This window comes from Vigna umbellata, chromosome 5 (assembly GCF_029865625.1).
Source record: "Vigna umbellata cultivar VRB3 chromosome 5, Vumbellata_1.0, whole genome shotgun sequence".
Lineage (NCBI taxonomy): Eukaryota > Viridiplantae > Streptophyta > Magnoliopsida > Fabales > Fabaceae > Vigna > Vigna umbellata.
Window position 1 is genome coordinate 28224909 of NC_142169.1, and position 20801 is coordinate 28245709.

General features: G+C 33.2%; 3 protein-coding genes across 4 annotated transcripts; 2 read left to right on the plus strand and 1 right to left on the minus strand.

Moving 5' to 3' along the window:
• Positions 1-607: 607 nt before the first annotated feature.
• LOC124823814 (serine/threonine protein phosphatase 2A 57 kDa regulatory subunit B' beta isoform-like) lies at positions 608-6503 on the plus strand. The gene is made up of 2 exons (XM_047296123.2): positions 608-2164; positions 5473-6503. Exons 1-2 carry the CDS (start codon positions 1079-1081, stop codon positions 5791-5793), a joined length of 1407 nt encoding a protein of 468 aa, XP_047152079.2. The 5' UTR covers positions 608-1078; the 3' UTR covers positions 5794-6503.
• A 2099-nt stretch (positions 6504-8602) lies between these two features.
• On the plus strand, positions 8603-12127 carry LOC124823816 (uncharacterized). Of its 2 annotated transcripts, XM_088091888.1 has the most exons (5): positions 8603-8866; positions 8963-9073; positions 10198-10269; positions 11282-11350; positions 11893-12127. In XM_088091888.1, the coding sequence occupies exons 1-5, from the start codon at positions 8711-8713 to the stop codon at positions 11941-11943; spliced, it is 459 nt and encodes a 152-aa protein (XP_087948014.1). In that variant the 5' UTR covers positions 8603-8710; the 3' UTR covers positions 11944-12127. The 2 variants fall into 2 exon arrangements, with proteins under 2 accessions (XP_087948014.1, XP_047152081.1); XM_047296125.2 differs by lacking the exon at positions 10198-10269 and having other exon boundaries at positions 8607-8866.
• A 139-nt stretch (positions 12128-12266) lies between these two features.
• On the minus strand, positions 12267-15111 carry LOC124823815 (putative pectate lyase 12). The gene is made up of 4 exons (XM_047296124.2): positions 14342-15111; positions 13686-14146; positions 12545-13193; positions 12267-12460 (listed from the first exon to the last, which is right to left on the minus strand). Exons 1-4 carry the CDS (start codon positions 14470-14472, stop codon positions 12301-12303), a joined length of 1401 nt encoding a protein of 466 aa, XP_047152080.1. The 5' UTR covers positions 14473-15111; the 3' UTR covers positions 12267-12300.
• Between the last annotated feature and the right edge of the window lie 5690 nt (positions 15112-20801).

Consider the following 20801-nt stretch of genomic DNA (forward strand, 5'->3'; position numbering starts at 1 on the left):
TGAAATAAGAAACATTATATTAGATAATCATGATCCATCTTATATACAACACTAACATTAATTACTCTTACTCTCTCTTAGTACAATCAAATTTTATCACCATGCAAATATAAATAGCGAGTTATCAATATACATTGAATTTAATTTTTTTTAATTTTTGTACTAGGTTCATAAAAGTATGTCTTAGGGGAAATTGTAACTAAAATAAAAAAAATTGAAAAATGATTTAATTTTAGAATAGAAAATTAATCGGCACCAAATTGAAAACGTATATTTTTCAGGGTTAATGTAAAATTCGTCCATTAATATCTCATACATACTTTCTAAATCTTTCATAGTAGGTGAATCAGAATGAGTTCATCAACTGAACAAATAAAACAGTATCTTAACATAATTATCACAAAAAAAATTCAATAACTTTAGGATAATATATTTTAAGATTCATGAAGAATATAAGAATTCATTTACTATATTTTAATAGTTTTCACCGGAATTAGCAGAAAGTGAGTTAATGGAAGGTGTTCATTGAAAAAACAATGTATAGTGTAGGATGGCATAGAGTGAGAAACATATATAAAAGTGAAAAAAAAAGAAGCAACGGAACAATCCTATCTAATCGACAAAGCTGAAGTTGAATTCAATATTTGAATTGGCATGTAGGATGATTAAAAATGTAGAAATGACTCTAAACTCTAACTCAATCTCAAAGTCTCCTTTTTTCTTCTAACATTAATCAAATCCATTATCGTAATCCACAACACAATTCTTCACTTTCCTTTCTCTGACCTTATGCAATTGTCATTCTCATTTTAGTTCTCATTATAAACTCACTATCTCACTCTCTCTCTCTCCCTCTGCCATCTCTTCACTCGCCGGAACTCATCGCCGCACGACGAACCGTAGCCATTCCGCTCATTCGCCACTTTGATCCTCCCGGAGCGCGGTTCCCTTGTCAGATCCATCGTCCTTCGCTCTCGTTGTGATGCGAAAATCGTTGGAGGTCAAGCTGCGGATTGGGAAGGAGCTTCTTCCGAATTCATTAGCCTAGGGTTAGGGTTTCTTCAATCGTTTCCCAAAAATGTTTAAGCGAATCATGAAGGGAGGGCAGAAGAAGCCCTCCAAGACGGACCCGAGCGATCCGTCCTCCTTCGGTCCGCCGGTGACGGCCGCTACTCCGGAGGTGGTGGTGCCGCCGCCTACGGGGACCATAGAGCCGCTGCCGCTGTTTCGCGACGTGCCTGTGTCGGAGCGGCAGACCCTGTTCATTCGGAAGCTTCAGATATGCTGCCACGTGTTGGACTTCTCGGACACGCTGAAGAGCATTCGCGAGAAGGAAATCAAGAGGCAGACGCTGATGGAGCTCGTGGATTTCATACAATCGGGTTCGGGGAAGATAACGGAGACTTGCCAGGAGGAGATGATCAAAATGGTGTCCGTCAATATCTTCCGGTGCCTCCCGCCGGCGTCGCACGAGAACACCGGCCAGGAACCCACCGATCCGGAGGAAGAGGAGCCGTGCCTCGATCCCACGTGGCCGCACCTTCAGCTTGTCTACGAGCTGCTCCTCAGATACATCGTTTCCTCTGATACTGACACAAAGGTTGCGAAACGGTACATAGATCATTCTTTTGTCCTCAAACTGCTTGATTTGTTCGACTCTGAGGACCCCCGTGAGCGTGAGTACTTAAAAACCATATTACATCGCGTGTACGGGAAATTCATGGTTCATCGCCCCTTTATTAGGAAGGCCATTAACAACATATTTTTTCGGTTTATATATGAGACGGAGCGGCATAGCGGTATTGGGGAGCTTCTTGAGATTCTGGGGAGCATTATCAATGGGTTTGCTCTGCCGATGAAAGAAGAACATAAGCTGTTTCTATCTAGGGCGCTTCTGCCTCTGCATAAGCCCAAGCCGGTTGCGGTGTATCACCAGCAGTTGTCGTATTGCATTGCGCAGTTTGTGGAGAAGGATTTCAAGCTCGCGGATGCAGTTATTAGGGGCTTGTTGAAGTATTGGCCCGTAACTAATTGCCAGAAGGAGGTTCTCTTTCTTGGGGAACTGGAGGAGGTGCTGGAGGCCACGCAAGCTGCGGAATTCCAGCGCTGCATGGTCCCTCTTTTTAGACAGGTTGCCCGCTGCCTCAATAGTTCTCACTTTCAGGTTCGTGTGGATTTGTTTTTCATCACCTTTGCTGATGCAATCCTTTTTTCAACATTACCTTTGGGTAGCCGGGTTATGAATGTGCAATTTGTTCAACTGTTTCTTTGTTTATGAAGATACATCTAATCTGGGGCTATGTATGGTATAATTATAAGGTTAATGTAAGGTTCAGCCCTAGGTACTAGATTAGTAACTAAACTGTCGCATCCTTTAGGTCCTAAATTACACTGTGATTTTTTTATCCATTTATTTCCCCCTAGTTTTTTTTTGGATAATTTAGTTGTGCCTTTTAAATTTGCCAGCTTAATGATGTGTTGGTTGATGGGAAAAACCAAGATTTTCTAGCAAACTTCCCCTAGCATGTAGAAATGGTAAAATAGCTATTCATAAGTCAAAATCCCATGTCAACTAAGAGATATGAACATAATATTTCCAGGCTTGGACAATCCCCATCTCATGAATTTGCTTTTGGGTTTGAATTAGCCCCAACACTAGTTCAAGATGGTATTAGTTGTTATAAATTCTTAGAGGATAAAGGAATGTAGATATGGTATGATAGGAGCGAGGAGCGAGGAGGAAAATATTAACTGACACCCTGGCACTGCAACTTTTTAAGTGGAATCTACCTAGCCCTATAGATTTCATTGTGCAATATAAAAAAAATTCATTCTGGATTGCCAGCCTCGTGATGTTGTTGATGTTTCTGACTTGAACAAGATTGATTTCAATGGAGGATACCTTTAGTCTAGACAAAAAAGTGGATAAAAATCTCAAATCAGAAAAAAAAATGTGTTTTTTATCATCTTCAGAGAAAAAAAATGTGTTTTTTATTATCTTCAGACAAAAAAAAATGGCAATGTGATTGTAGTAAATTTTCTGTTCGATAACTTAGTAAGTTTGTGGTTTCATTTGCGTATTATTTAAGAAATCTTGAGTTATAGTTTTGTTTTTTCCCCTTAATGTTACAATCATATTGTTATTATTATTCTGGTGAGGTTCATGTTCAGATGTATTAAGAATGGCAAAGGAACCAAATGGTGAAACTGATTTTTATTTTTGCGGAGCTGGTTGGTTTAGGGTCAATTATTCATAGTAAGCTAATCTACTTTCACTTCATTAAATTCATCCTTATTACTTGTTAGTTATGAACACTCATTTTTGTCACTCATTCTAAAATTTGAATCAGAATGCTGAAATTCTGAATCCTTGAGGAACAAATCGATACACACATAAAAGAAAATCTGACGTGATTTTATTTATCAAATAATTTGTTTTAAAGCCATTTAGTAATATGTTCATATGATTTGTTTGTAACTCCTAAACTGCCAAACTCTACACTGGATTTGTTAGTGGCCTAATGCAATTTATGTTGTTAATTCAAGGTAAAATAGATAGTTTGTTAAATCAGGAGGACTTTCCAATTGAGTCAATAAATGTTGATGCAAAGGATAAATTATCCTTCAACTCATCTTTTTCCTTCTTTTTCTTTGTTCCCAACAAGGTACTGCTAATTTTAACAATTATGACAACCATGCATTTCATTTGATTAAACATTAAATGGAAGTTTGAAACTACTGCCTCTTGGTTTCTTACAAATGCTTGGGTGGCATTTGGCAATGTTGTTTTGGCTTAAATTTAAATAACATTTGCTTTAACTTCGATCCTCTGTTACCCACTTAAAACTCTTTTATATTTGGCAAATATCCTCAAATTTTCTTTATCATCAAAAGTGCTACCTAGTTTCACAGCTTGACCTAAATGCAATTAATCAGACCTCCGAATCATAAATTTGAGAGAAGTTTTACCTAAGGGCACTTCTTTAATCAAAGCTCCAGCAAACTCTGGCTCTGTCGACCTTCTTTATTTCCTTCCTTCCTTTGTCTTTTTTTCTGTTTTAGTGAAATATAGCTCTTATTTACCGGAGATGAGTTGAAGCAAGTTCTTTGTGTTTAAGCCATAATTTGTATTATAATTATTTTTTACTAAACTTGAGTAGGTGTCTGTTCAGAATTATTACCTTGTGTATTGATTTGACCTCTTGGCTAAAAAGGTTTTGTCCGTCTCGTTTTCACTAATATCACTAAGGTGCAATATCACCATGTCTTTAATGTGCAGATAATACTTTTAGTGCATTGTATCTTGTCTCCAGCTGAAAAGCTATTGATGTAGAATGATGCCCCTAGGAAAAGTGTCTAAATTTTACAAGTTCCTGAATCAACGCTACACCAATCTTTTCTTTTATATACATCTTCTTGTTTCTTGTATCCCTATATTTGCATCTTTAACATTTTCATTTCTGCTCCTCCCACCTTTCTCTGAGGTTATCTCTTTAAAACCCAACTTTCATTACCATATGTTATAATTTGAGCCCATGACCAATTGGTCACCAAGGTACAACTTTACTATTGGGCTAGGGTTCACCCTCCTCATTTGTATTACAGATCCCAAATATTTAAAATAGAAACATTTGGTCTGCCTCCAAAGTTCAAGCTTAATGTTAATTACTTTCCATGATTTCTCAATCAAGATTATAATCTACAAAAAGCATGCAATTAGGATGATCTTTTAGATTTCTTTGGATATTGTCAGGGAGAAAGAATTTGATTTAACAGCATTTCTATGGATATCTTTCATGCCATTTGGTATTGAAGCTTGGCAATAATACAAATTTCACAAAAACTTAAGAAAACCGTGGGGGTGTTTATTATTATAAACTTTTTGTATTTCCCTTCAATGCACTTGTTTCATCCTTGGATGTAAGACTTGAGCGTTACTTTGTAAAACTGAAGACAGGGAGGAAGGAGTGACATAGTTCTCCTGTTTCAAGATTCCCAGCTCCATATGTTTGTGGTCAAGATTTCAAATATCTTGGTCATTAATGATAATTTGAGCTTAAGCAAATCAGAAGAGGAAGACTTGAATGTTAACAGGGTCTTGACCACGACCATCTAGTGTTTGTGGAAAGTACAATAGTGTACATTTGCCAGGATCTGCGTTTCTTACCTTAAAAATATTTAAGGTGATCTTCGAATGATTCTTCCATTAAGGTGCTATAATTATGGTCTTTTATCATTACAAGATCCAGGATGTCTTCACGTTTCTTTTTTTAAATTATTTGTTTGATTTGATTATGTAATCATGTCTTACAATTCTTATCTTTCCAGTCATAATCAAAATACGGAAGTGAGAATCCTGAGTGCTTTGAATCTCTATTTATTTTTTGTTTTGTAATTCTTGGTCTATTGATGCTTTTAGCTTTATATAATAATCCTTCTGAACCCTATACCTAAGCATACCTGGCAATGCAGGTTGCAGAACGAACTCTCTTTTTGTGGAATAATGAGCACATTGTCAGCTTAATTGCCCAAAACAGGACTGTAGTATTACCCATAATATTCGAAGCATTGGAGAAAAATATCCAAAGTCATTGGAACCAGGCTGTTCACGGACTGACCGTGAACGTTCAGAAAATGTTCATAGAAATGGATGCAGAATTATTTGAAGAATGTCAGAGACAGTATGCAGAGAGGGAGGCTAAAGCAAAAGATTTAGAAGAGCAGCGGGAATTGAATTGGAAAAGACTGACAGATGCAGCTGCACAGAATGGGGTGGATATGGTCACAGCTTAGTCAAATTACTTTTCTGCCTGAACTGGGACTGTGAATTGGATCGGTGAAGGATTACATGTGCTCCTCGCCATTTTGGTGCCACATTATTTATTGGTTTCTTTCTTTCCCACTTAATTTCTTTTTCCTCTCTATTTTCTCAGTTGGATACTCCGCAAGTTGAAGAAATCAGTGATTAATGTAGCTTAAAAGTGCAGTTGGATAATCAGTTAGACGTTGTTAGCAATGTCTGCAGATTAAGAATGTTTAATGAAATACTTTATTGTATTTTTTTTTTCACTTACAGAGAGAAATACGGATAATTTTTTCCTTCTGGAAACAGATTCTAGTGCCCTTTGGCACAAAAAGTAGGGTGCCTGATTGGGGAACTAGGGCAGGTTTGGTTTGGCACTGGTTTTTGTGAGGAGCTGGTTTTGTACGGGGGGTTATGTACGTATCATATAAAAGGGCTGGTGATTTACTTGTACAATAGGGCAACGTTGCCTCCAAGCATTGCGGCAAACATGTTCGATGTAGCCAACCATTGATGATCACTCCCCTAATTTGGATCTCCGATCAAAGGCATTGGAGATTTTCCTGTTGTTGATTTGGAACGCCTTTCAAAATGTCTCAGTTAATTGTATTGATTTTCCTTTTGATGTAACTGTTGAGATTTGTTCTCTTTGAAGCTGATATTCCTGTTTTAGATTGATATTTTATCCCTATTTTGCTCATGAGTCTGTTCTACAAAATTCTCTTAATCTTCTTAAGTACTTGATTCCTGCATATGTTTACTTCAATTGTTCTCAGGGCTAGGCCTACTCCACAGTTGCACTCAAAGAAGAAATGGTTCTTCTAAAATCACAAACAAATCAATGAGTTTCTCTACCTTAACAACCTATTCACACGACCTTTTGTTTTACTTTTTTTATATAAAAAAAACATTGAGAAATAGGGAAATATATTAATGTAGAAACTTCAATATTTTATATTGCTATTTATATAGTTAAAATATTTTAAAATAAACAGGATACTAAATAGCAAATAGTTTCACCTTAGTTAAAAATATTTAATATAAACCACAAATTTTAAGAAACAATTCAAATGCTATTTTTAAATGTTTTTAAAAACAAAAATTATAAAAAGATTAAATTTACGTTATTGTTCTAAAGATGAAGAGTTAAATTAGTTCAAAATTTTAAAAATGGATTAATTTTAATTTTTACTGAAAATTAAGAGATAAAAAATATATTTAACTTTTTTAAAATTATGTGTGAATGAGGTATACCAAAATATTATGTAATCTTATTTGAGTGATGAATATTCAAAATTATATAAATACGATATTATACAATAACAATGATATATGATTGATATTACTTAACAATGATATATGATTGATATTACTTAACAATGATTGATATTTGATATTACTTAAAATCTTAAGACGATGGATTAATAAACTTTTATTTTTATATAATACTTTACTTTCTTTATTTCTACTCAATACAAAATTTAGACTATTCTAATACTTATCCAAACATATTATTAGCTATATTAATAAATTTCTACTCAATACAAAACTTAGACTATTCTAATACTTATCCAAACATATTATTAGCTATATTAATAGACACTGGATTAGTTATATCTTTGTTAATATAATATTGTATATCCATTGCTTGTATCTAAACAAATTATTAAATATTAATATATTATAATATATTAACAAAGATATTGGGTTAGGTCTATGTTTGTTAATATATTAATGTATATCAATATTTTATAATTTATTTGGACAATAGTAATGTACAGTATGATGTTATTAGACTCTGTTACCTTGAATTCTCATAACCGGCAACTTGTAGTATTCTTTACTTAGCCAACACCTTCATTCAAGTCAGTGTAATATCCAAGATGGAATACTATGACAGCAAGTCAAATAAATCCATAAAATACATATCAATCTCGGTTAAGTCAAGTAACAATGGTTATTAAGTAATTTGGCCCTGGTTAGGTCTAAAAAAAATAAAATTATATTATAGAAATATGTGATCTAAGTAAGACATTGACGGTTTGATATGCTAGCATTTATTATAGTTTACAATCGTTGAAATATCTTATCTATATACAACTCTATTGGATCAAAAGCACCTAAGCTTAAAAGGAGCGGAGAACTCAAAAAATCCAAGAACTAAGAAAGATCATTCACAGAAATATGTAATATTCATTTATTCGAGAATCATATAAATTTACCTTGAATAAAGTGATACCATATATAACCGATCAAATATATCAAACTAAATATTCCAGTGAGTCAAAATATCTGAATAATCCAAGCCAAATGAATATGTATATAAATTTTCAAAGTTCGAAAGCTAACACTACATTAGTATAAGAATGTTGTCCCCTACTTTACAATGAAATTTATCAAAAATAAATTTTTATGTCAAAATTTTACATAACTTTAGGTTAAAGTGAAAATAAAAACTATTAAACTGATATAGAATTAACAAGTTTCAAATGTAGATATAAAAAAATTGCATTTTTTTATTAAGTTGCGAGAAAATAATAATTTCAGAAAGTAATTTATTGATTAATTTAAAAATAATATTATTATTTTTGCATGAAATGTTTTGACATAAATCAATATGACATTATTTTCGTTCAAGACTGGTCATCCAAAAATCTATAGTTAATTAATAAAAAAATTGTAAATAATAATTTTCTCAATAAACTTAACCTAATTTTGGTGAATGAGTTTATTGACGGTCATGGGAAGTTGTTTGGTTGTTTTAAGATCTAAAAAGATAAAATTGAAAATCATATATTTGTGTCTGTGATAGTTTCGTTTATCACATGACGTGTGAGTGTGTGAAGAGCGTATCAGAAGAGCAGAGGAGGAAGAGAATAGTGAAGAAGAAAGTGTAGTGGCGTGGAAATGTCGAAGAAAGGAGGAAGTGGCGCTTCGTTTCAAAAGGACGTGCCATGGCGAGCGTCTTCTTCTACTGCGAAACCCTTCCCCAAAATCCACCACTCTCCACTTCTTCGCGTTTCACAAACACCCTTTACCGATTACGCCGTCTCCGTCATGAGGGTCTCTCTCTCTCTCTCTCTCATTGTTTTTCACTTCTCATCGTTGCGTTTCAATAACCCTTTATGCATATTTTTGGGAATTGCTGTGATTTCTCAGCATCCAGACCCTATAGGGAGTGGATTGGGTGATGAGGCCATAGTGGAAGCAGCTGGACCCGACTGCCTCGTACCTGGTCAGAAAATGCCCCTCCAATTACTTGGCCTTCAGGTTCTCTTCTTTCTCTTCTTCTGCCTCTTCAGTTTTTTCAAGCGCTTTAGTTATGCCTAATCAGCTGTTTTTTTGTGTGCTTCTTCTCACATTCAATTCTTTCCTTTTAACCTTATTGATGGCTTTTTGCCGGATTTTCAATCACTCCTTTTATAAAGGACTTCCCCAAAAGCAATTGATATAACAATGTTTCCATATAACTCAACTCAATGGACGATGAGTTCTCTATGTAATTCAATTTTGCATTGTGCACTGTTAATTCATATTATACTAGGATCAATTTGCACTGCCACGGGCGGACTGAAAATAGACAAATTTATTTTTTGTTTTGAATACCCAATAAATATATTTCTTGACTTTGGTTACCTAGTATCTTAAGCAATGTAGTTCAAGTTCCCTTTTTTATCCATGTTGAAAACACTAGTTATACAAGTTGAATTGTTGAGAAATGATATACGTTAGTATAAAGATGTTATGATAAAAATAAAATCTAAAACTATGTCATGAATCAATTAAAAAAGTCAACAGTAGTATAGAAGTGGTATAAGTAAATATTGTTTTTCAGATGCTTAAACCAAAATTTTATAATATATTGAAAAAAAAATTTATTAGGTACTCAAAATAAAGATCATTCATATGTTAAGAAGCTGAAAGTTATTTGAGCCTAAAAAAATATGTGAATTCAACCACTTGCCCCTCTGAGCACATTTTATTTACTTTTGCTCCCTTGTAAAACATCTAGCGTTTCCCCTTCGTGTGGAATGACGCTGTGAATGATTGATGGGTAATGCTAGAATGTACTTGAGCAAGCTTCATGCTTCTTTTGGGAAGACAACGAGAAGGACTGATGCGTTTTGCCTAGATTGACTGTTTTTCACTGATAACATATTAAGTAATAAAATTTGGGGATTTGTCCTGTAAGTATTTTGGCTCCAAAGTCTCAACCATTGTATATCTTCCTTCAATCAAAATAGCCACACAGTTAATGCTCTTTGAGTTTTTGAACTCGTTACCCTTTTATTTGGTTGTTTTGTTAATGTCATAGGGGAGTTTGACTGTTGTTTACGGTGCTTAACTCATGGGCTACAATCATAATATTGATTACATTGATGCATACGCTTCAGAACTTTGAAATACACTTTACAATCATTACCATTTCTCCTATTAGATACTCTATGTTGTTTGCTCCACAAATGGTATGTTCATCTTCATTGTATATCTTAGTGTTTCCATTAATCTTCAATTTTGTTATGATATATTGATCATTACCTATTATGTTTCAAAAAATTTCCTAACATGACAATTCATCTCATAACACCTACTGCGTTATATTTTGATTTATTGTCTATCAAATGCTCTCCACTAGTAACACAAAGAACTAGCAAGGATACTTCTGTTTCAAATCTATCCATGAAACCAGGATACTCTTCCATTTCTTTCAAAATAACCAATTTTCTGAGCATCAGTGGAAAAACATGTGTCATCAGATATTAACATAGTCAGAATTATTATTTCGTCTTTGTCTTTCCTGCATTTTTTATTCAAAATGTAATAGCAACTTGACTTTGTTTACTTGAATTGAATTTAACCATTTCCTTTTAATTGGTCTTGGCATGGCAACCACATTCATACCATTTATCAACCTAGCTCTTTAATGTAATCGTTATTCATTATTTTGTTATTAATAATTTTTTTTTATTGTGTATTTTATTTTTTATTTGAATGATATCGTAAAATTTTATCTTTTATATATTAGTACTTTCAATTTTGTACTATTGTACAGCTATTTAATTGTAATTTATATACAATAGAAGGTTTTGTTCAATTAGTGACAATCTATTATAAGACTATTTTTATTCATTTTTTTAGAGTTTCCAGTTTATGTGGGTCGTATTTATAAAGGTCTATTTTGGAAGATAAGAAATGCAAAATAGAAGGGAGTTTGGTGTAATCTGCTCTTGTTTTTTAAAATTATTTGTTTGTTAATTTTTGTTTTAACTTTCTTTTTTGTTCTTACTAAATGGGTAAGAAGCGCTGTATATCGTCCTGTTTTATAATTTAAAAGCATGTTGTTATGTTCATTGATGCCAAGCTTTCCCTTCTATTGTATTTAAAAGTATATATTTTTCTTTGCGGTAATGCTCTTTAGAAATATATTGTTTTTGGGATAGAGGTGCAGTTTTAACTTTTGCCTTCTTGTTTGGACAGGTCTGGCCAATCCATGTTGACCTGAAGTTTTTGGAACCAGTTGGGCGAGAACTTAAGATGCTTGGAAAGGTGAGGTTTTTTTTTTTCATACATGCAAAGGAATTTGGCCTTCCTGACGTCAATCTTAATGAGTTATTTGCATTTTAATATTGATGAAATAAGGAATATATCATATATAGATTTTGTTGCATATTTCTGAATTGATATACTGCATTTGAATAGCAAATAGGAATGTATCAAATGAGAGAATCATATATTGACATGGAGTCTGCTGACCATACAATGCATTTGGTTTGGTTAAAGATCAAAGTGTCAGATATGTTATTTACTTGAGATCCTTCAAGACCAAATTCTCCAATGGTCCTTCTTGGTCTCCTTCTCTTCACAAGATTAACCACAATATATTCTTCTTTCTAGTGCTTTCCAGTGACCTTTCTTTATGTTCAAACTACCTAAATGTAGATAGTCATCTTTGCCAGATTTATTTGGTTGCTAATTTATAATTTGTCTGTTTATTGTTTGATTTCCGAGGTGATATGTTTACGTGAGACATGCCTTTGTAAATATGCGATGAGGTGTTATGATTGACGTAGTTGTTATTATGCATGCAGTTCATGGATGATGCCGTTGAACTAATGAACAAATCATTCATAGAGCGTTGATGATACGTGTGTTGCGAAGAAATGAAATAGTTGCAATTTGAATTTTTTTAAGGAATTAGAAGTATAGACACTGTAACATTTGGCTGATTTTGTATGTGAGAAAATTGCAGTGTGAGGTATTTTTGTTCGGTACTTATTCCCAGCTTATTAATGGCAATCAGAAAGTATATTTCCCCTTTCCGCATTCATTGGTGATGATGAAGTTGCAAAATTTTAGCAGCAACTTAGCTATGAAAGTGGAGGAGAATGAATATATACAGTCTTAATTAGGCCTGATCCATGGATAGACTTAAGGAGCAGGCAGATTTGATTCGAATGAAAAGAGAAATGAAAGCGTGACATGATTGGTTAGTTTTGCTATAGAATAACCGTGAAGATTATGGTGGAAGACAACAAGAGAAGAAAAAGAGACGGCGGAAGGATTGTTGCAGTGGTGGACATGTCGTCGGTGTATTCCATGCCGGACTCCATAGATTCATCACCAGGTCCTCTGCTCCACATTCCGAGGTTGTTGTCCCTGTTCATGGTGAGGTGAGATCAACCAGAAATAGATAAACAAGAATTAGATAACATGTAGAGAGAAAGATTAATTCATTGATACCTGGCATTTCCAAGAACACCGGAGGACATGGTGAGAAGAGAGATACGATCGGCTGACTTAGGTTCAACGCTGTAGGCTTTCTCGTACTTGACCTCGAGGCCCTCGCCAGACGCCACGAAGAAGGCACCGTTGAGTAAAATGTCACCCTCGGACCTCCAGTTCCAGCCCTTCCACTTTGACTGTTGGGTGTCCACTCGTTTCGTAACCTCCTTGGCGAAGGGGTTTTGGGGTGCCATGTAACGGTTCCCCTGACTGTTAATGGTGGGTTCGCCGCTGCCACCGATGGCGTACATCTCCCACTCCGTGAAGTCGTTGTTGACGACGTGGATGTAGCCCCTCCGGCAGCGGGGCATTCTCTGGACCAGCTTCTCTCCGAAGTGGTTGAAGGCGATGGTTACCTGCATGCCGGAGTCTGGGAGGTAGTCGTCGCTGTGGCCCAGGAGCATCACCTCATTGTGGTGTGAGAGGTAGTTGTTCGAGATGGTTATCCCCGTCGACCCCATCACCGCGTCTATCAGCCCGTCCTTGCACCGCGACAGCGTGCAGTGGTCGATCCATATATCCTTCGACCCGAATATAGATATTCCGTCCCCGTCCGACTCTGTCCGGAATCCGTAGTGCTCCGGGCTTGACCGAACATTCGTGTTCCCTGCACAGCGCAACCCGCTTTATCTTCGTAACTCAATTTTATTCTTTCCATCATCCTCATTAGATGTTGGAATCTAACCATGTACAGAAATGCAGGAATCAACCCTAAAATTGCTGCTACTACTACCAAAGAAAGAGTATAGGTATGATCATTAAAGTAACTTATCCAAACGATTTTTATCAATATTTACTAAAACTAAAACGACTACTTTTTTAAAGCTTGTCCAAATATAAAGCAAACCAATCTTGAAATACTTTATAACTTTATACAAAACCCCTCCAAAACAAACACAACTTTATCTATTTATCTATTTATCAAGCCCCAGCGACTTGGTCACTGAGATGGGGATTCGATCGGATAAAACAAGGATGTCCCTACTGGAAGAAAAAGAAAATGTATCATTTTTCACAACCTTCCAATTTGGTGTCATTATAATTGTAGTTATTCTCATTCAATCAACAATGTATCATTATGTTGAGGAAAACAACAGACCTGAGGGATGACAATGATGGATGTGAATGTTGTGTATGATGACATTGCTTATATACTGCAGAGTAATGCAGCCTCCTCCAACGATGTGCACATCAGCACCGCGTCCATCAATGGTCTTGTAGCTGTTAAAAATCAGCTCCTGGGACAGCTTAATCATCATGTTACTGGGGAAGACGATCCAGAGTGGCTCGTTCTGTATCACAGCGTATCTCAGCGTCCCAGGTTTTGGGTTCACAGGGTCCCCGTCAGAGGAATCGGTGACCACGTAAAAATCACCACCTTTCCCTCCCTTTGCATACTGACCAAACCCAATGGCGCAGTCAGCCAGCCTCTGCCGGTTGTTGGGCCAATCCGGGTCACATTTCCAACAATCATCAATGGGGTTCCCCGTTAGACACGAAGACTCGTCTCTCTCTGACACTGATAACATCTCCCTTCTTGCAATTGAAGCATTAACCTTCCTACACAACAACCAAAACAAGGGTCAAAACTCTATCCTCTATAAAAGGTACAACTAGCGATGGAACGTCACCCTTTTTCCAGATCTACTCTATATTTATGTAATATTGTACAAAACTAACTACATTATCGAGTTCAACTACGATGATGAGCATAGCATGTGGTATACAGTGTATACATAGTGTGAATGTATGTACCTATGAACTTCGTGGGCAACAGCTTCGGGGTCTGGATGTGCTCCTGGAAGGGTTAGGTTAAGCATTGCCGTTCCAAGTGGTGAAAAAGAAGTTAGAAGTGAGAGTAGGAAAAGGCAGCTTGTCTGGAGCATTGTCGATGAAGAATGGGTTGCAGTTTTTGGTTGCGCAATGCTCTCAGTCCGAGTCACTCTGAGAGTTACTAGTTACTGTACCATGGCAAGTTGTCGAAAAGTGTTAGCCAGTGTTGGGTTAGCCGAATTAATAAGCAGGGAAAGTGAGTGATTGCAATGATAACTAACGAACGAGGTTTAGTGTGAACAGAGGCATGGGATAAACGAACTTTTGTGTATAAGTATAGTAATTATACGTGGTGGTATTTTACGATGTTCGGTGGTGCTGAAAAATAATGATTGTAGAGTGGTTCTTTTGATTAATTTATTGATGGAAAAAGGCAAAAAAGGGAGCGGTGAGTGAGAGAAGTAGAAGAAAGGGTCGCGCATTGTCAAGGAATCACCCTGCTCTCGAGGAAATGGTCTCTTCATTTGTTTGCGGGACAGGTAGACACAGACACTGTCACTGTTCCAAACAAAATTATCATCAATATTACTGCAATCTCTCTTCTTTTCCTTTTTCCTTTTTTCATACACAAACAGAAACTAAAAATGTCGTGTGAGATTTTTATGAATATACTTAGTAATGGATTTTTCGTTAATTCTGAGCGTTAATGAAGTGATGAATGCATGGAAGAAGATGAAGTAGGCTTTTGACTATTGGACCTATACCTACGTATGGGCGGCACAGGTTACGAGGTTTTGGCATGGTTGAAAGCTCAAGCATCCATGTAACAAGGCGCTGATTTTGAATGCAGACACAGATACAAACTTATTTATAATTCTGCTGCCGTTACTTTTCAAATTTTCTATTCACGTATATCTTAAATAACAAGTATTTTAATGTTTCGCAAATATTTCTTAATTCATTGTTAAAGATTCATTTCTTTTAAGATATCAAAACCAGTGAAGACTGTTTTTTCTCCCTAGATAAAGTGTGGTAAGGTTAAACTTTAACTACTTATTTGTCCTTTGTATTATTTTATATTGAAAACTATTTCCTACAAACATAATAAAACAAAAGGGTTAAATATGTTTTTAGTCTCTAAACTATTGGTCGTTTCTGGTTTTCGTCCCTCTTTCAAAGTAAGGTACAATTTGGTCCTCATTCTTTTTGAAACGTTCGTTTTAGTCCTCAGAATTTTGGTTTTAGTCCTCATTTGTTGCTAAATGAGGACCAAATTTTTAAACAGTGTTTAGTTTTCGAGGACTAAAACGAACGTTTCGAAAAGAATGAGGACCAAATTGTACCTTACTTTGAAATAGGGACGAAAACCAGAAACGACCAATAGTTTAGGGACTAAAAACATATTTAACCCTAAAAAAAAATAAAGAATACTTATTAAAACAGCATTTCCAATGCATTAGCTTTAGTTATGACATTAAATTTAAAACTAGGATCCCAGAATAAAAAATATTTAATTATAATAATTTTTTGAAATTGTAAAAAATGAAAACAACATTTTAAAAATTATAAAAGTATAAGTCTTCTAAGAACAATTGAGTATATTTAAGCCAAAATAAAATGTTAATGTCTTTACAATGAAGATGGTCTAATATTAAAAGTTGATAAAGTATTTGCATGCAACCAATATGTTTAATGGGATCAGCATGCTTTAATTTTATATTATAGTTAGTGCACATAAAAATGCTCTTAACCTTAAAATAAAAAATAGGAGAAATTATTAAAAAATGAATTTATTTGAATTAAGTGACGTAGAGCGAAACATTCCACAAACATGATCACATAAACTTAATTTTTAGCAATAAATTTATTTGAATTTACATAATCATAATATATAAGCCAAATTCAATTTTTTTTACAAATCCATTATAATCTACCTCTTCAATGGTAAATCAACCAATTTAAACAATTAAGATACTCGTCTATGAAAAATCTAATCAGTACTAGTAATATCAGAATTGATAGTTTCTCATAGTACTCGTTTATACTGTCATAACAACATAAATATCACAGTATCATATCCACCACAACAATATTATAATAAAGACTTTTGGAAATAAATTCAATCGTGAGAAAAGATTTTTGGAAATAATCTAAATATGAATTAAAGTACTTAATTGAATATAAATGACAAAATTAAATAATATAAAAGAAAAAAGATTCATAAACTCACTCTTAAAATTTTTGGAATAAAAGTGATATATATCAAGTCTGTATATAAATTGGACTTAAGCCACACGAATATAATTTCTAATTACTCATTTAAAAAAAATCATCATAAATGAACCCAAAATTACTATAGTATTATAATGTATCTTTAGAATGCTTATTATTCTTAGCACTAGAAAACTATTCTACTTAAAGACCCGTACAAAAAAATGTACAGTATCAATTTTCATGAATTTGGGATAAATTGTGGAAATGCTATTACCCAAATCAATGGGGGATGACATGCAGTCACTGTTCTACGGCTAACTTTTGAGAGTGCTTACATTATCTATTCAACCTTTTCTTTTGGTGACATATTATGGCCCCAACATTAAAGAAAAAGGTCAAAAGAAACCACAAAAGAAAATTGTAAAATTGAAAAAAGAAAATAATAATATACGTATCTATATCAACTACACACTAATCATACAGTTGCTTTGCAAAGTGTTGTCTTTTTTTATATTATCCCACTAAACCTTTATAAACTGTTGTAGTTTTGAACCAAATATAAAATGGCTTTTATGACACCGGAAAATAGTTACGAAAGTAAAATAAATATCTGCTGCATATTCCATTCACACATATATATATTCTTTTCGTCTCTTATATGTAAAGTAGAAAAAAACATCTCTATATCCGCGAGATACTGCTTCTTTATTTTTATATTGTTATTTTCTTTTTCAGACAGTTTGCTACCCTCTTTGAGTGTGGGTCCTCCTCATCACTTACTAAATTTCAAAATGCCTGTGTTTTGGTTTTGACAATTAGGTAACTCAATTTGCATTTGTTGTCACGTGTATTCACTTCATAAAATTAACACATGTAATCTCAAATATGTCTTTCAAATAGAGCCTTGCCACGACTGTGAGGTGGATGAAATCAAGAATAAACGAAGAGGAAGACATAAATAATAAAATAATTTTAAATAAAAAATACTCAAAGAACATATTACTTTTAACAAAAAAGTTCCATTTTAAAAAGTAAGTGTCGAAATTTAAAATAATTTAAATATTTTTATTTTATTTTTTAAGACACATTTTTAAGATAAATGTGATGGATAAAGTTTTAAAATAAAAAATACTCTAAATATATATTTATTGATCTTGTTAAGAAGTTTGAGCGTGATAATAGACATTCATGTGTAATCTAATAGTGGGTGAAACAATATATTCACATAAATCTCATCAGGATTGACTCACTCTGATAGCATATTAAGGTGGATTTAAGTCTGATAGCACCCACTTATGTAATATAAATTGGGCTAATGTTTAACCAATGAAAAACTTTCTAACATATTTAACTATATTACTTGATAAACTTAAAAAAGAAGCACAGTGTGAATATTTATTGTCCAAAATAGACCCATCTACGTTTCACGTTGAGGATTTGATATATAAGAAAGCGAATCTTTTGGGTATGCAATATCCCAAAAGACATTTACCTAATAATGGTTGTAATTTCAACGTGAGTTGTGATTCATGGTTTGAATTAGGGAGTCATTAAGGAATATAAGTGGTGAGGGACGACATACTGACATTTGAAGCAAAGTTTATGGTGGTACTAAAACTCATAATTATATCCTACATTTTCTCTATCACGTTCATATAATTACCACTTATCACTAATAACTATTTTGACCATTTCTTGTGAAAGAAAAAGAGAGTTGAAGAAAATGTTAAATAAATTATATGATTATATAATTTACAGTAGATATGATAATAATTGGAAGTGAGGTTTTGCGAAGATGCAGCACACTGCTACAGACTGGGAGAATTTATGTGCACCTTTTTGACTTTGTTATAGTGATGTGGGATCCACTGTCTGTGAGACAGTGTAATGAGTAATCCCCAATATGTGGCAGGTGAGGTTGAAGATTCTCACTCACAAAGAACGTAATTAATGGCAATTTATTTTCTGCAATTCATAGAATGGATCTATATGGGCCTTGGCGTTCTACAGTGTTATTTTGGAACTATCAAAGTATTGTAGTCTATTAAAGGATATAACAGATAAAATATTCGCTTTAAATTAAAAACAAAGTCGCAAAAAATTTTTACTAATATTTTTCTATTAAATTAATTATAAAATTATATTTAAAAAAACCTCATTAATATATTTTAGTATTAACATATTTTTATTAAATTAATTATTAAATTATATTTAAGAAAAATTATTTTATTTTTTAATATTAATGTACTTCTATTACATTAATTATAACTTTATATTTAAAATTAAAATTTAATTAAACTATATATTATAAGTATCTTTTAATTTTTTTAATTAAAAATTATATTTAATGAGTTTTTTTTCAGTAAAGTATAGTTTTGTTTAGAAAACAAAAATAGAATGCTTAGTATATTTATTATTTTATAATCAATTTTAATTTGTATTTTCTTTTTTTTATATTTTTTATTTATTTCTGAAATACTGATTATACTCATTGTCTCTCTTTGTTTTTTTTTTCTGTTTTTCTTTTATAAAAATATCATGCCGTAACACCTATAATAACAATGTTAATGTTAATTTAACGAAAATATCTAATTGAATCGTTTTAACAAAAAAATTAAGAATTAGTTGAACAAGAAATAAAGAAAATAAGGGGATCAAACATTGGTGCAAGAAAAGACTTTGAGAGTGGTTATTTTGAAAACTTCAATTAACCAAAGCATATTCAAGCAAACTAAAAAATGTAGGACATTAGGCTTCGGGATCATAATCGTCTTAAGACAAGATCGTCTAAAGATTAAATAATTTAAGCAACTCAGGCTTTGAAGTTTAAAAAAAACATTAAAGAAATATCGCTTTGTATGAAAAGTTTTAAACAAACAACGTCTAAGAAAAGAAAGTGTCTCTCTTATTTAAATCTTCTAATAAGACGTTATGGGTAACAAAAGGTGTTTTATAACCACATACAATAGCAGCTACAAAACACAAACAAAATACGATTCTTTGTCAATTTACTTTGAATTAAAGTTTTGTAATGTACATATATAAAGTAAAATAAAACTCAATCAAAGAAACTACTCTAGTAAACTATTATACAAATTCACTATAACTAACTCAAAATCTTAAAGCCAACTACAAGCCTTAAAAATGTTTAGAGCACCAAGTGAGGAATTGTGTATTGTGTGAAGAACCTGAACAAATAATACTTACATTAAGAATAAAGAATTATGAAACAGAAAAGAAAAATCACAAGACAAGAGAAAGAACCTCTTGTTGCTTTCAAAATGGAAGGAAAGAGAGGATCATAATCACAATGCAACAACACAGTTTGTGTTAGTGACATGGAAGAGAAAGGAAGGGAGGAGAATGGAAGAGTGCTTGCGAAAGAGGTGACAATTCACGTTTGGTGAAAGGGAAGAGAAAGCAGGAGTGGTAACGAAAACGAAATCGTGGTTCACATTTGATAACGAGGAAGAGAAGGAAGTGAAGGAGTATGACTCTTGCATGGAGGAATGATGTATTGTAAAAAGTGTTTCTTAATAGTTGAGTGTAAGCGATGCAATGGAAAAGCTTGGTGCAAGAAGTAAAATTTTTGAAATTGTAACTCTAGCGGATGAATCTCGATTATTTAAAGAGCTTAATATTATAATTGTGAAAAAAATTCAAAAATATCACAGCATTTTAAAAGATTTCATTTTCCTTGAAAGTGAAGTCTATTAGGCGATTTCGAAAATATTTTTGTATTAGTAAAATTGAATAATTGAAAGGAAAATTAGAACAAAAGATAATTTAACCTTATTTTTATTATTCTTGCAACTCTTCTGTTTATTTTAACATTTTATTTTTGACATCCCTTAATTAACTCACTAGACAATAAATTTTGTTAAATAAATTCTAATTCATAACTATTATACTGTTTTAAGAAAAAAATTATAAATTTATCTCAACATTATAAAATTATTAATGAAAGGAAGATCAGTATTCACTTTTATGCTAAAAATCTCATGTGAAGATATGCTTGCATGTATAAAATTATTAATGAAAGCAACCAAATACTTATTTTAAAACTTCAAAACCCATCGTTCAACTATAAATTTAAATTGGATAAGCCAAAAGACCAAGTATAACTCTTCTTCCTCGGTCAACAAAATTTATAATCCGAAAAATATCAAACAATCCTTTTGGTTCTATATAACAACGATATAGAGATAATAAACAATAAATCGAGGAA